Genomic DNA, 16,862 nt, shown 5'->3' with positions numbered 1-16,862 from the left:
GTGTTTGCTCATTGTTCACTGTTGTATCCCCAACACCTACTAAACAGTATGTATACACACATGTATATTTATGTACACATATATGCAAAAGGCATATAGATATTATACAACCCACTAAGCAGTGATATGCAGACACATATGTAGAGACACTAAACATTGTATATACATATGTGCACACACATATACGTACATGCATATATACACATGTACCCAGTAATAGGCATATGTACACATGTGTGCATGTAGATGCACAAACATACACACACATACAGTATATATACATACATATACACATACACAAAGCATATGTATACACTCGTATACAGATATATACCCTATAAGCAGTCTCTGTATATTGCTTTTATATAGAGAGAGTATATAGCTTATATCATATATAATATTACTGTATTATTATTCCATGTAACACACTGATAATATACTATAGTATATATTATGCTATAATATATTGGTATAGTTATGTATAATATATAGTATTTAATCATGTGATATACAGCAATATATATATATAGTATATAGATATACACATAGATATATGGATATACATATGTATACCCATCAAGCACCATATTACACACACACACACAACCCCCAAGCACCATGTATTTACTTATACAGGGGGTTTTGGAGGGGAGGGGGCAGGGGGATGGGTGACCCTGGTGGTGGGTATTAAGGAGAGCACGGATTGCATGGAGCACTAGGTGTTACATGCAAACAATGAATCATGGAACACTACATCAAAAACTAATGATGGGGACGCCTGGGTGGCTCAGTTGGTTAAGGGTCTGCTTTTGGCTTAGGTCATGATCCCAGGGTCCTGGGATCAAGTCCCGCATCGGCTCTTTGCTTGGCAGGGAGTCTGCTTCTCCTTCTTCCTGCTGCTCCCCCTGCCTGTGCTCTCTCTCTCTCTCTTTCTGACAAATAAATAAATGTTTAAAAAAAAAAAAACTAATGATGTACTGCATGGTGACTAACATAACATTAAAAAAAAGAATCTACCTGTACACAGATGTACACACACAGATGTGTATAGATCTGTGCTATGGATATGGTACGTATGTATGCATGAATATATATAAGTGAATGAGGAACTTGATGGTTAAGTAGTTGGCTGATGAAGTTGGCTGACTGTTTTTCCGACTCTCCCTGGGTGAGGGTCCTGAACTGCGCTGTCTCCCCTGCTACAGATGTGTGTCTCACGACTGGCCCTCCAGCTCCCTCAGTCCCTCTGCAGCCTCTGTCTCTGCCCTCCACACGCCCCTTGAGCCTTCAAAGATGGAGCCAGTCTGCTTTCCTCCGTGATGGCACAGACAGTGCAGGGTGAAGTGTTCCCCTCTCAGTTGACTTTGAAGTCAATAGGGCATAATAATTTTCAAGGCAGGAAGAGGAACTTTTGGCAGAACCTTCTGAGCAGTGTCTTGTGAACCTTGCTTCACAAGTGTCTTTCTTGGAGTGGCCATTAGGCCTTCTGCGTAAAGAGCCTCAGGGTTGAAGCAGAATAATCAGGAGTTAATTAAAATTCATGGAATAGCTAGAGGCAGTCTGCACATAAAGTAGAGAGTGGCAAGAGTTTTATGCCAATAGCTCTTTATGTCCCTCAAAGGAAGATTCTGGATAAGACTGATCAGGACTTGTGCAAATGGTCAACCCAGACTCCACGCTGCCTTATTGTGTAGTGATGATCATTTCCATACCTAAGCATGTTATTAGTTGTCTCATTCCACAGTCCAGACTTTCATCTGCATGTAAATTTGTGGTGTAAAAAAACCATATTTGATTAGTAGCAGACTAACCAATTTAGTGATCAGACTGTAATAAATCCATTCTGGAATTAAACCCAGATTGCATTTTCTATGTACGTTTATAAGTTTGAATGTTTAGAAATATTTGGCTTAGGTGGTTTTTTCAACTTAGTGTTTTGGATTTTTTTTTTTTTTTAAATCTTTTAAAGTGGTGGGCCTCCAAGATAATGGTAGCATGGTAGAACACACAGCAGGAATCAGTCAATGTTGATGGCAGCTGCTCCGTCTCGGCATTATTCCAGGTGCTTGTGATGGTGTGGTGAACAAGCTGGACAAGGTCTCTGATGCCACAGACACTAAAACGCAAACATTGAGCAAACACAATGATGTAGTGATGATCATGTTTCTGTAGAAAGTGTACAGAACTGCAACCCAGGAGGATAAGACTGCTTTCCTTGGAAGAGAAGGGTAACAGGGAAGGTCTGAGAAGGAGACCTTTAAACTAAGCTCTGATTGCTGACAGGAAAGCAGACCATGTGAAGATCTGAGGGAAAGAACACCATGGACAAAAGGAGAAGCAGGTGCAAAGGTCCTGTGGCAGGGACAGTTAGCAATGGGACAAGAAACAGTAGCTGTGTATCAGATTCTCAGCTAGCACCATGTCTGCCGCAATGGGGATTTGGAGTATATGGTTGTTCTCTTTATGAAAATGCACACGTTAGTTTATAGCATGAGGGTTAGAGAGATACAAATCCAGAGTCTGACAGAGCTGAGCTGGAATTCTGGCTCAGGCGAGTGACTCTGGGTAAGTTGCCTAACTTCCTGTGCCTGTGAGCTGTTCCTCTTACCTAAGAGTCATTTTTAGAATTCTTAAACATGGTGCTTTTACTAGGAGCCCTTATTGTTTGTGCAGACGTCTTTTATAAAAGATGGAATCCATTTCTTTTTAATGAAATATTTATTCGTTTCATATTAATTAGGTCGTGTTTGGCTTGAGGCATACTTTGGAGGAATTTCCTGGCTCTTGGGGATCGCTTTATTAAGAGCTAAATATCACAGGAAATGCAGACTCACTCATGAACGGCTCAAGCATCAACCACAGCAAATGACCCATTACTGACCAGTCTGAGAGACCTCACTGCCTCCTGCATTTCCTGACATCTTCCCATAGTGATGTCTCATTCCATCCTCTACAGGAGAATGTTCAGGGCTTCTCATGCCCATGGAGTGGGGCCAACTTGCTTCACCTAAAAGGACACATTTCTTTTTTTTTAATTTAATTTTTTCAGTGTTCCAAGATTCATTGTTTATGCACCACACCCAGTGCTCCCTGCGATACGTGCCCTCCTTAATACCCACCACCAGGCTCACCCAACCCCCCAGCCCCTCCCCTCCAAAACCCAGTTGTTTTTTTTTTCTCAGAGTCCACAGTCTCATATGGTTCATCTCCCCCTCCGATTTCCCCCAACTCCCTTCTCCTCTCCTTCTCCCAATGTCCTCCATGTTATTCCTTATGCTCCACAAGTAAGTGAAACCATATGATAATTGGCTCTCTCTGCTTGACTTATTTCACTCAGCATAATCTCCTCCAGTCCCATCCATGTTGATAAAAAAGTTGGGTATTCATCCTTTCTGATGGAGGCATAATACTCCATTGTATATATGGACCATATCAAGAGGACACATTTCTAGCACTAAGGGCCTCAGAAGCACCAGGGCTCATCATGGGGCTCTTGTTCCCATGTTTTTTGGGGGCATTTCCTGACAGTGTGGTCTCCCACAGTGACTCAGGGGTTGGGGGGAGGGAATCAGTAGCATTAATTTTTTTTATAAAACACAGGATCAGCTTTTGCAACTGCCTCCCACATCTTCTCCAGCCTGCTTCCAGGAAGAACTCCCCTCCTCCCCACACCCGAGTTTTCCATATTGCTTGTTTATTCTGCCCTTCATCCAATCACAATTGTACACCTAGATCCACTTTTAAAACCCTTCCACAGCACTGTCACCGACACATCCGGAATGACATTTGACCGTATAGCTGGGCACCGTGGCCGAACCCAGCTAACACATAAAGTTACCTGTCATGACGATTGTGAAATTATTCCTGGGGTCTTTCCTGGGCCACTTCCGCACATCTCTATGACATCTCTGCTCCCACCTTCAGAATGATGATCATAATCTTAGTATTAGTAAATAATGAAGGAAGTGTTTACCGTGCAACCTTTGTGACCACCCATTAAGTACACTCCTATCCCCATCTTACAGATGAGCAAGTTGAGAAAGCTGCTAACCCATGCTAATATGCACCGATGCATGTTCCATTTTCTCATACTTCCAGAGGGGCTGTGATAATACACTTCTTTCCCTCTCCCCCCTACACCTCTATCCCATGAAGCCAACCCTTGAAGACTCAGAAACAGTCTCTTTCAGAGTGGCTTTCCCTAATCCCATTACCTAGTTATACCTAGTATCCCTCTTCTGGATCCCTTAGCCTCATGTGCTCCCCTTCCCCACAGCACTGCCTTTTCCTAAACAATTACCCATTCATTCCCTCAGCCAGCCACACTTATCAGTCAGACACCTGCCACGTGCCAGGCACCGTTCTGGTTACTGAGGATGGAGCCGCAAACAAAAGAGAGAAAAGTCCCTGTTGTGATGGAGTTTATGACACAGAGGGGAGACCAACAAGGGAGAAAAAAATCAACTGAGAAGCATGATCAGCGACAGGAGCTGGTCAGGTGGTAGAGGAAGTGAGGACTGAGGGGAGGTAGCTCTCTCACATGGAGAGGTCAGGGATGTCGACCTGATAAAGCGACTGGGGAGCAGAGCCTGGAGGAGGTGACTACCCAAGACTAGGACACGTGGGGAAGGGTGTGGCGGACACAGAGGGACATGGAGGCCAGTGTGGAAGCAAGCAGGGAGGAGCGAAACAGATATGCGTGGAAGGGTATTGGGCCAGGCCGTGGAGGGCCCAGTGGCTAATGGTGAACGACTTTGGCTTTTATCCTTGAATATTGTCTGCTTATCCCACTAACTTTGAGTCTGGGGTGGTGGGGGGGATGTGTGTGTGCCATATCTTCATAGCTAGCATGGTACCAGGCCCATGGCAGGCATTTCATAACTGTTTGCTGAGTAAAATATTCATCCAGATGAGTATTTTTCTTGAGGCCAACTTTTTAATTTAATTTAATTTTTTCAGTGTTCCAAGATTCATTGTTTATGAGGCCAACTTTTGATTACTCATTGGTCGCAATTGGTCAGAAACCACCATTGGTCAGAGTCTGCATGGGCCTTCTGTGCTGTGAAAAATAATCCTAGAGTTTGTGCATGAGATGGGAATGTTCTCAGCAGCCAGAAACAGATAGTCTGCCTTTTGGTGGTTTGAACAAAGAAGGGTTATTTTTCTCACCTAACAAGAAATCTGAAGGTAGGTGACTCAATGATAACAGGCTCAGCATCTCTGAGATGCCTTTGGCCTCATGGTCACAAGGGGCTGCTGCAGCCCCAGACATTACATATGTGTTCAGGATAGAAAGGACAAAAAAAGTAGTGAAGGAGAGAAATTGGGATCATCTGTAGTTATTCCCTGTTATTCAGAAAGCAAAACTTCCTAGAAGCCTCCAGCAGACTAATATCTTACTGGCCAGAACGATAGCATCCTCTGGCTACAAATGAGTATTTAATGGATCACATTGCCTCCTTGAAGAAAATTGTCCTATTATAGAGTAAGAAGGGGGAGGATGTGTATTATGCAGTTCATAATCATTGTCTTCCAAAGTCAGTCTTCCTGTCACGTAGGATATTTGAACAATGGTATCCAGCATGATCACTCTCTTTAGTGAACCTATTTCATCCTGATTTTTTTTCTTGCTTGTCTCCACATTGGTTGTTTTCCAGAATCTCGCTCCTACAGGCATAACCATTATGCTTTAGGGCACACCAGTGGCAGTATGTTCACTCAACAGGGTTTGCTAGGTGCACTGTAGCTGGGAATGGGTGGGCAGCAGAGAGATTAGCTGAGTCCTGTCAAGGGGAGCTCCTGGGGGGGCTCATGGAAAGTCAGTGCCTGCCTTTGCACCCACATTGCTCTGGGTTCCCAGCTCAGCTCTGACCTCTGATTCTGGGGTCCCCTGGACCCCAGAGACTGGCTTGCCTGAGCTGTAAGTTGGAGGTTAGTGTTCTGACCATCAAGGTTACTAAAAATGCAGCTGGATAGAGAATTTCTTGGAGCCCAGAGAACAGATCTCAACTAGCCTGCCCATCAGACTTTCCGGGGGGAGCTTTAAAAACCACAAAATCCCAGGGCCCTCCCAGACCCTGGGTGTGCTGCAGAACCTTTATCACCAGCACTCTGAATGTGAAGGGGGGCTGGAGACTGCCAACCCCCCTCCGCCCACCCCAGACACCGGGGCTGCGGAGGTTTGCAATATGTATCGGTCCCCTTCTCCAGTCCCACGTGGAGATGTCTGCGTGACACATGCCTTCCTCCGGCAAGTCACCTGAAGTCCACGCTAGCTAGCATTTATTTATCTGTCCCAGTAAGTTGTGATTCATAGCAATAACATCCGTTCCTAATTGAATTAGAATAATGAGGAATGCTAATTGAGTGTTTGCCTTTTGGCAGCTTGGGCGGCTTTGGCCAAACTTCTCCCTCTCTGCCTCATTAACTGGGATTTCTCATGGAAATCTGTGCTGTGCTGTGAAGGAGCTGTGGTTGTTGCTGGGGATCCAGTGCTTTTCTTTTGAAGTCAGAGGTTCCCGGGACCTGGTGGGGAGGAGAGGAGTGCTCACCTGGCCTCTGGAGCACCTACCATGAGCTCATGAGCTTTCAACAGATTCCCTCCATCCCGAGGCTGCCACGGGATTCAGAGGTTGGAAAAACAGAAGCCCCTCCTCTTCCATTGTCCAAACGGTGGCCCCAAGGATGCTGACCCGCTTGCAGCCACACAGGGCATGGTGGACACAGTGGTCAATGAAATCCAGCTCCTTTGTGAATTCTGCCTCAGACCTGGAGGTCAGTGTCAGGGAGGCCTTAGGATCAGGAGGCCATGATGCCCATAGGGAGTGAGGCCCAGGGAGGGCTGCAAGAGGATGTATCCTAAGCAGAGGGAACAGAATATGCCCCTGCCAGGAGTCCAGGGCCAAGGTGGTAAATTCATGTGTCCCAGCCCCTGAAAGTGTGTTTCAATAGGGAACCATGTATCCTGGGCCTTGCCTTCAGGATGTCTGGGTTCTGACCGTTGGAAAATAAACAGGAGTTTATAATCCAGTAAGGAAGGAGCATAGGATTCATAATCCAGTGTGTGAAGCAGCTTGCTAAAAATAGGGCCTCTGGGAGCCCATTGGGAAGGGTCTAAATATGGACTTCAAGGATAAAGGGAAGCTTCCTAAAGAAAGCAGTGAAGGGGCACAGAGTTAGCGGGTGAGAGGATGGGGGAGGAGGCAGGAAGGGGAGAAGGCCGTATGGGGGTGGAGGAATTCTTTAAAGAAACCCTAAAGGGCTTGAGATAGTTGGTGTGGTGTTTTTGTATGTGGTGTGGATGTGTGTGTGCTCTCTGTGGTGTGTGTGTATGCATGTGTGTGGTGTGTATATGTGTGTCTAGTGTGTGTAAACCCACATGTGTGTGTACACCCACATGTGTGTGTCAGAGGTAACAGGCAGGGAGGGCTTGGAATGACAAGATACAGACCTTGTTTCCTGAAGGCGAAAGAAAGCCCTTGAAGGGTCCCGTTTTTCAGAAGTCCCTGCTAGGCAGCAGCACACCTGCAGAGAGCAGAGCAGAGCAGAGGTGGGACCGTCCACTTAGGAAGCTATGACAGTGAAACTTTTCCTGCCTGAAATTTCACGCATTGAACTCTAATAGCCCAGGATTGCTCTGCTCACAGAGACTCGCATGGAGAGAACATAGGCTGTGAGCTGGGGCTGGAATGTGGGGTCCTGGGAAGCACAGACTTTGGGAGCAGAGTGTACTCAGCACCCCCTGCTTCAGGGCTCAAGGTTAGAGTCCAGGCATCCGTCTGTCCATCACCCATGAGCCCACGTTTACTGGGTGACTGCACGGACCACAGCCCACTCCGTGGGCTCCACACAGAGCTTACCATAGACCCGGGACGGTCAGTCCTCACATACACGCACAAAAGAGCCAGGAGCACAGAGGCGCTTTGCCGAGTTGGTCAGCCACAGGTGGATGGCCGTGAGGAACATGGATAGACTGTTTGATGTCCTTTGGTCGCCATAACAAAAAACCACAGGCTGGTGGCTTAGAACAGAATCTGATCTGACGGTTCTGAAAGCTCAAGGGAGGATCCATGTGTGTGCGTCTCTCTTAGGGGGTTGCCAGCAATGCTCGGCGTGCCTCGGTCTGTAGACTTGTCATCTCTCCCAGTTCTGCCCGCACGGTCACATCCCCCCCTCCTCTGGGTCTTCTTGCTTCTTTTCTCTTATTATAAAGACACTGGTTGGATCTAGAGCCCCCGGAATCCAGAGGGATCTCAGGGCTCTTGACTTCATCTGCAAAGGCCTTTTATCCTGATAGGGTCACGTTCCCGGGCTCTGGGGGTTAGAACGTGGACATCTTTTGTTGAGAACAGCTGCTCACCCAGTAACTAAGGCTGCCCATCCCCTACCCTTCCCCTCCTCTCCAGTTTTGTTCCTTTCATCCTCTGTGCCTCAGCCACCTGCCTGAGACAAAGCCTGGGGGCTGCTCCCAAGTGTCCCCACTTCTTGGTTCGGCAGCGTGAAGGGCTCTACCCAACCACTCCAGCAGGTCAGGAGGAAATGTTGCCCGGACCAGTCCAGATTCCTCCCCGCAGCACCCCTACCCTTCCTTCAGGTGGATCCTCTATGGCAGTTATGATGAAAGCCTGGTAATCATAATTATAGCTGCCATTTGTGGAGGGCCTCTGTCCCAGGAGCATTATATGTGCATAATGCTCTGAGAAGCAAGTTAAACTAGCCTCCATTAGCAACTATGACTTGAGACACCATACTGCACCATTTGACGCATCCCTTCTCATGCCCACACAACAACTCTGGGAGGAGGGACATATCACTCCCACTTTACTGATGAGCAGACTGAGGCTCAGAGAGGGTGGGTGACTTACCCAGGGTCATGCAGCAAAAAGCTGGATTATAAGCCCTGGTCAGAGTGTCCCCAGAGCCCAGACTTTCTGCATGTCTGTGACTTCCCAGCAGATGTTCATCTCTACCCAGTGCATTAGACTTGCCTTACGTCTCCTGTTTTAACCTCGATCTCGTGGTCAGCTTGATTCAGTTGTTGCTATGAGCCTTGCTTGGCCAGTGAGGAAGTGACTCCAAGTATAGGTGGGTGGTCCCACTCTTGGTCAGCAGGAGGACCAGGAGCAGAGCACCCCTCGCCTGGCCCTGGGTCCAACCTCCTGAGCTATGTGCTCTTGAGAAATGTAGGGTACCTCTAAGATGCCTAGAGAACAGACCCAAGCCCTCAGTTTATCCAGGAGGGAGTCAAGGTGCAGCCGCACTCATTCATCAGTGTCGAGCTGGCAGGGCCCCATCCCTTATCGCCCCCTCTTCATTTGTTTGTGAAACCAAACTTCCAAGCTGTCCCCAACATCCTGTGTCAACTGCCCTTCTCTGCCTTGCTCTGCAAAGTCTCCCTTCCAAGCTCCATCCAAATCCCTAGCTCTCTTTGAAAGCCAGAACACTAACTGCACTTTGAAGAGCCTTTTCCAGTCCCTTCCCTGGCCCTGTCTCTGAGCTGTGGTGAGTGTCATGCTTCCCCCTGCCCAGAGGGTGAGAGCCATCCCTTGGCACTTCTGCCCCCCATAACTGAGGAGGGTCATGGAGGTCTTTATCAGCCAGGCCTTGGAACCAGGCCCTTGAGTGGACTTGAACTAATCACAGCTTAAGCTCCTGTAACTGATGCACTTGGCTGGACTTCAGGGCTCTCAGCCCCGGCAGAGGCAGTGTCCACCAAATTGTTGACTTCTGAGAAATCACAAGAGAAGAGAGAGGGACGAGAAGCCCTGCCCACTGCGTGTCTGCCTGCAGATGTGGGTCTCGGGGACTTGGCTCCAGGGTTCCAGAAGTCTCTGCCTGGATGCCCCCAAAGCCAGGGTCCCCGATGCTTTTCATGGGACACCTTTGCTACCTAGTGTTTTATACTTTCAAGGTCACTGGAAAGGACGTTCCATGAACCTTTAGTCTCATGCCAGTGATTTTACTGCCTGGAAGAACATCCTTTTGGAGGGGGCATGAAATGTGCTGTTTAAGACATTAAGCGTCAGGATATTTATCACCCCCTGATATGCTGGGCACTTCTACTTCCTTGGTCTCATGTAGTCTCATGTAGTTTCCCTGCTCCAGGGGTTCAGGGTGGGCCTGGCTAACTCCATTCAGAGAGAGCCAGAGACTGGGGCTCAGGGAGGCAGAAGCGAAGCATGAGAGGGAGTTCAGGTTCTCGCCGTTGTCTTGTATCTGCCTCAAACATATTCACAGCATGACAGAGATAAAAGGAGTCCGATTTCCAGCAGAGGAACAATGTGCCATGTTGGAGAAGACCCCGAGCCCCTGAGATGGGGAATGAGGGCCATGATCTTATCCCTGGCCTCCTGTTCTCGGGGAGGAAACGTGTTGGTGGAAGGTACCTGCTGGGGAAGCAGGGTCTGGGTTTGGGTCCAGAGATGTGAGGAGGGACTATAAACTTCCTGTGCCTCTCTCCTGTCTGACAAGTGAGGATCATAATAGTAGCTACCTGTGCTGGGTTGAATAGTGCCTCCCAAAATTCATGTCCTCCTGGAACCTCAGAATGGACCTTATTTGGAAGAGGGTCTTTGCAGATGTAATTAGTTCAGATGAGGTCTGTTAGTTCAGATGAGGTCTACTCTATTCAGGAGTAGAGTGGGCCCTGAATCCAATGACTGGCGTCCTTAAGAGGAAGGTGAAACTTGGACACAGAGACGCAGACACACAGAGGGGAGAAGGCCATGAGATGGCAGAGGCCAGATCAAAGTGCCCGCTGTAACCCCAGGGATGCCTAGGAGTGCCAGCCATCACCAGAAGCCAGAAGACGCAAGGAAGGACCTTCTCCTGCAGCCTCAGAGGGGCACGCCCCTGCTGACACTTTGACTTTGGGCCTCTGGCCTCTAGAACCAAGAGACAATGGGCGTCTTGTTGTAAGCCACCCAGGTTGTGGCTCTGTGTTGTGGTGGCCCAAGGAAGTAAGGCCAATACCTTACCCAGTCTTTGAGAGGACAGGTTGATACAGCCCTTGTTAGCTGTTCACAGTGCATACGAATGTTTCCCGCCACCCTGCACTCCTTGCTGGGTGTCCTCAGGCCCCAGGTCCTCATGTAGACCCCTCCATTTCCCTAAATGCCTCTTCTTTTCCCATCAGTCCATCCTTCTGTCCTCATGGTCAGGCACTAACTCCTCCAGGGAGCCCTCCCTGATGGCCTGTCCTCCCACCTGCCTCCGTGACCCCAGCAAGGGGGTCACTCCAGAGTCAGACTGTCTGGGTTTGACTCTCCGTCCTGACATGTAGGGCCTTTTGGATACTGGGCCCACTAATGAGTGCATTCAGGGCCACAACTTCCCGCACTTGAGGGAAGATGGAGGATTCATTGGAGAGGCCATTGAATGGGTTGTCACAGGGAGCATTTGCTCAGTGTCTGGCCCACAGTAAAGTGCTTGGTACCCAGGAACTGCCATCATGGCGTCACACCCCACCCTTGCCCCCTCTGTGCCTGAGGCTAGGGATTCCTGGGAGCAGGGTACAAGGTGAGGACTCGGTCCAGGGCACTGGTGAGGTGAAAACAGCATGGGGAGGTGATTTGGGAAGTGAGTCAGGGAGGAGAGGCAGGAAGACTGCCCGTAAAGGGTGTGCCATCCAGCTAGGTGCCCCGTGGGCTACTTCTCAGACTTACGCCATGGAATGGGCAAGGGTCCTGCAGTCTAGACGCTGCTCCTGCCAGTCTGTTGGCTGGGCAGCAAAGCGGGCTCTGCGGACAGAGAGAGTCCTCGAGCAGAGAACAGCAGGCCTGGCAGACAGGTGTGTGCTCAGGTGGGGCGGGCCTGGGGAGACTGGGCACAGATGCCGCGTTCCTCGGGGCTGCGGACATTGGTGCATTTTTGTCTGTTTTCCTCCTGCACTGTGCGCCCTTGAGGGCAGTGGATCTGGCCCAAGTTCTCCGTTTTCCAGATGTGGACAGGCTATGGCAGAGCCCAAACCACGCACCAGTAGCTTCTCAGAACAGAGGCTTAAACCCGGAGGTGGAAGTGCAGGGAGAGGGTTGCCTCCCCACCTTTGATAAATGTTGGCCTGAATGTTTTCCCCTTTGGTTGTTGCTCAGGTATGCATCGTGCAGAAGCGAGACACGAAGAAAATGTATGCCATGAAGTACATGAACAAGCAAAAATGCATCGAGAGGGACGAGGTTCGGAACGTCTTCCGGGAGCTCCAGATCATGCAGGGGCTGGAGCACCCTTTCCTGGTCAACCTGTGGTGAGTGACGGCACACGGGGCTCCCTGGGGCATCTCCGCCTCGGAGCCACATGCAAAGCCCGCTCTGCTGAGAGGAAGCTTCTGCCTGGTAGAGAGATGGGAACGAAACTTTCTGGATGCAGATACCCTTTTGAATGTTTTGTAGAGTTGTGTTCTCTGATGGCTGTTTTGTGCAGTACATTCTCTCATGACATCTGGAAGATCTGCTCACTTTTCATTTTAATTCTGTTCTCTTACCTGATGAATCGGGAGATGAAAATAGATTTTGAAGAGAAGGCTTTTGTATTTCTAAGGAAACGTGTGGGATGCTGTAAGAGAAGGCCAAATAGAGGGGACTTCGGTTTTTTAAAAAATGTCACCCGTAGTGTTGACGGCAAGAAGGTCTCCGGACGGCTGCCCTGTGTGGCTATGCTAAATTCCAAGTTCTGACTCTGGCCCAGAAGGCCCTTCTCTGTATCCCATCCCTGGCTATTGTCTCCGCTTTAAACTGGCATCCTTGAAATGCCACCTGCTGGTGGTTCCCTGCCCCTGTGCCTTTGCAAGGACATTTCCTCTTCCTGAAATTTCCACCTGCATCTCTCCTCTGCCCCTCCCCCCACGGAGTCCACTTCCTCTGACCAAATCCCCACACATTCCTTTCATCCGGCTTAGGGGGCCCTTGGGGCAGGAGCCTTCCCTTGCGCACAGGCCGGCTGAGTGCCCCCTCACCATGTCCCCTGGCTCTATGTTTGACCCACCCGCCCTTCCCGCTGTGAGCCCCAACCAAAGCCTGGGGCCTTACTGAGGAATCGCTTGCTCCTTGAAGGCAGGGGCTCTCTTGGTTGCTTCTGGGAGCCTGACACAGTCACGGACACATCAGAGGTACTTGCTCCGTGTTCCCAGTGCTGGGTCTTGTTGAACAGGACAGAGCAGGCTGTTCTAGGACACAAATTCTTGCTGTTTCATTGTGCACCTCAGGTGAGCATTCTTCGTGACCCTCAATGGGAAAGTCTAGTCTAGCTCGTACTCCCAAAAGGCTGTCACCCGTTTTTTTTCCTTTGCTCTCCACGCTTAGAGGCACCCCGAACAGGGATGATAGACCAAGGCTACATGAGTTGTCCTGCTTGGGAAAACCACAGTGTGCCTGGCAGGCACCGCGCACCCGGGCGTCTCCATGGGGACAAGCCTAAGTCTGCGTTACAGGCTCAAGCCTGAGGCACAAGCGCAGGTTCTCCGTGTCTCCGGGCAGCGAGCCAAACCCTTCAGTGGTTTGTGGGAATTAAACACTCCCAGCGGACTCCTTAGAGTGGAGAGCGGGGTCTGGATGGACGCCCGGATGCCTGACGCGTGTTGAAGGAGGGGCTTAGGCTGGCGCCGCCCCTCTAGAAGCACCGCATTTCCGTGCTCCTTTGATGTGCTGCCAGATGCAGGTTACTGCCACCCACCCAGGACAACGGGACTGCGGACTGCGCGGGGTGAGGGAGGGCGCTCTCTGCCGTCGTTGGGGCCCCTTGGCATGGCATTCCCAGTGTGAGCAAGAGGGAGTAACTGGCTGCTGGAGTTCAGAGTCACATCTCGAAGTGTCACCCATTAATGGTGATAATCATGCCCTTGGCTGGGACGCCTGCCTGGCTTAGTCTGTGACGTCTCCGACTCTTGATGTCAGCTCGGATCGTGATATCAGGGTCATGACATTGAGCCCTGCGTCTAGCTCCGCATATAGTGGGGTCTGCTTGGGATCCTCTCTCCTCCTCCCTCTGCCTCTCCTCTCTCTGTCTCTCTCTTTCTCTCTCTCTCTTTTTTTAAAGATTTTGCTTATTTATTTGACAGAGAGAGAAGAGGGAACACAGTACAAAGAGTGGGAGAGGGAGAGGGAGAAGCAGGCTTCCCACTGAACAGGACCAGGACCCTGGGACCATGACCTGAGCCGAAGGCAGAGGCTTAACAACTGAACCACCTGGGCGCCCCCACCCTCCCTCTTAAAATAAAAATAGCTAATGCTCTGGTTTACTGCTAGGACCACTTGGACAGTCAGCTGAGGGGGAGGGATAGAAAGGTATGTTTTCTGTAATGAAAATCTTGCCCACTGTAAGAGGTTGTAAGTTGTGCGTCTGTGTGTGATGAGAGGTGGGCAGTTCCAGCTCTGAGCGAACTGGAAGGGCCCCGCAGCCCGCTGGACAGTCCTGAGCACTTCGCACAGGGTATGGCTCAGGATTTATGCAGCTGTAGGGGCAGAAACTTAAACTTGCTTCAGCGCAAAGCAGAATCTCTTGGGTTTTGTAGCAAAGAGGTCTAGAATTCCTGCGGCTTTGGTCTCTGTCTTGTTTTGGTGTTAGCTTTGTTTCCAGAGCTGTGACTCGCTCTGCCTGCTGCTTGCTCCGACTTCCCCTGTTAGCCGAACAGTCTCAGCAGAGGATGAAGGGGATGGGGGGGGTGGGGTGGACCTGGTTCAGGTCACGTGCCTATTCCTGAAGCAGTGGTGGAGGGCAAGAGCTGAGTCCCACCCGTGTCTCCGGAACCCAGAATGAGGGAGGAGGTGGAGACCCGCAGAGGGAGACTGGAGCCTGTTTCTGGGAAACCACAGTGTGCCTGCCAGGTGGTCGGAGCCCATCACCTGCTGCAAGGCGAGGGCCCTCGGCTCCCTTCCTCAGAGAGGGAAAGCAGGGCTCAAAGAAGCTCCATCGAACTGTGATTCAAACTCAAGGCCATCCCACTGTGTCCTGAGGTTTTCAGGGCAGAAGATATGTGGGGAGAGGAGAGGAGGGCAATGTTAGATGGACATGACCTCTAACGTTTATTTTTTTTAATATTTTATTTACTTATTTGTAAGAGAGATAGAGAGAGCGAGCACGCGCAACAAGTAGACAGAGAGGCAGGCAGAAGCAGAGAGAGAAGCAGGCTCCCTGCCGAGCAAGGAGCCCGATGCGGGACTCGATCCCAGGACCCTGGGATCATGACCTGAGCCGAAGGCAGCAGCTTAACCCACTGAGCCACCTAGGTGCCCCTCTAACATTTATTGATAAGTATTCCTAACTTCCCTCATCCTCCTAACAGCCTCGTTGGTTTCCTACTGTCATCCTAATATTATTGTCCCCATTATACAGATGGTGTAACTGAGTCCCACTGCGAGTAAGTGGAGGAGATGGGACTAAAGCCAGCCTCTCTGGCATCAGCCCCTCCCCCACAGCTGGCATGAGAAGGCCTGAGCCCTGTCCCCTGCATGGAGACCCTCCTGCCAGGCCTCTGCTTGGCTGCCTCTCTGGCCCCTGCTGGAAGGGAGCAGAGTGTGGAATTGCTTGATGGGTTCATAAGAACATCACCGCTTTGCATTAATTACACATCAGCTTTCCATCTCCTTACAAGGAGGATGAATTATCATAGCCTTGGAAGTCCCCCCTGCGCCCCTACTTGTTCTGCTTTTTTGCTGACGTACTCTGTAACTGGCAAGGTGAAGGTCAGGCATTGATTATTTGCATGGCAGTTTTGCCCCTGAGGAATGAATGATGTGTGTTCCCAAGCCTGTGATGATCCAAGTTGTTGTTCAAGAGCAATATTTTTACCTGTTCTAAGTGGTGCTGGTTTGCTCTCTAGGGCTTAAGACCAAAGGGGCAAAAGGAAAAGGGAATGAGAAATCACACCCAAAGGAGGGTGAGGGTAGTGCATTAGCAGGAGCCCTGGAGAGGTGGGAGAGGAGGGGAGGGCTGGAGAGAGGTGGGGAGGGGAGAGGAGGGCAGGAGAGAAGTAGGGTAGAGGGGAGGATAGGAGAGAGTTGGGGTGGAGGGGAGGGCAGGAGAGAGGTGGGAGGGGAGGACAGGAGAGAGGTTGGAGGGGAGAGGAGGGAAGGAGAGAGGTGGGGTGGAGGCCAGGACAGGAGAGAGGTAGGAGGGGAGAGGAGGGCAGGAGAGAGGTGGGGAGGGGAGAGGAGGGCAGGACACAGGTGGGAGGGGTGTCCTCCCGGGTTTTAATGGCAGCCCTGCCTCTCTCATGCTGCAAGGCTGCTGTGGACTGAACCATGGACTCCCCCACCCCCCACCCCCAATTCATATACCAATGGCCAATTCCCTAGTGTGACTGTATCCAGGGACAGCCTTCAGGGGTTATTAAGGTGACATGAGGTCGTTAGGGTGGGGTCCTGAACAGAACAGAGGGTCTCCTGTGAAGATGAAGAGTGTCTCTCTGTGAGGTGATGCTGACAGTCAGAAGGAGACTTGTCTGCAAGCCAGGAGGATGCTTCTCGCCAGAATGTGACCATGTCAGGGCCTTGATCTCAGGCTTCCAGTCTCCAGAGCTGTGAGAAAATGGCCTTCTGCGGTTGAAGCCTGTCAGGTCATGGACTAGAGCGGCCCTGAGAGGGAACTGATTCCCCATGTCTCACTGTCCTTTCTTGTTAAATGGGAAAAGAAGGACAGCTATGCCATACGGCAGCTGGAAGGACCAGACGGGGTACCACTGTGCAGGTGCCGCACGGATCAAGGACCGGAGATGGTGCTGACCATCTCAGCCCCGCTCACTGGGGCGGGCCTCCACTGCTTGCACAACTCAGTCCCCCATTCTCGGTTTCAAAACCCGTTTCCACTTATCGGGTTGCCTACATTTACCAGACTTGCTGTTGAAATGTTTCATGTAAAATTGCTCCCGTGCA

At 50.3% G+C, this 16,862-nt stretch overlaps 1 protein-coding gene across 1 annotated transcript in view; it reads left to right on the top strand.

Moving 5' to 3' along the window:
* Nucleotides 1-16,862, top strand: part of STK32B (serine/threonine kinase 32B) — a 414,569-nt gene that overhangs the window by 132,828 nt on the left and 264,879 nt on the right. The window contains exon 3 of the mRNA XM_080796953.1: nucleotides 12,090-12,241. Coding sequence (XP_080653079.1) covers nucleotides 12,090-12,241 — 152 coding nt within the window. The remainder of the gene's footprint in view (nucleotides 1-12,089; nucleotides 12,242-16,862) is intronic.

The sequence above is a fragment of the Martes martes genome (genome assembly GCF_963455335.1).
Source record: "Martes martes genome assembly, chromosome: 2".
In the NCBI taxonomy this organism is placed as follows: Eukaryota; Metazoa; Chordata; class Mammalia; order Carnivora; family Mustelidae; genus Martes; species Martes martes.
The sequence above is the reverse complement of the archived record's forward strand: the minus strand, read 5'-3'. Positions and strand labels throughout refer to the sequence as shown.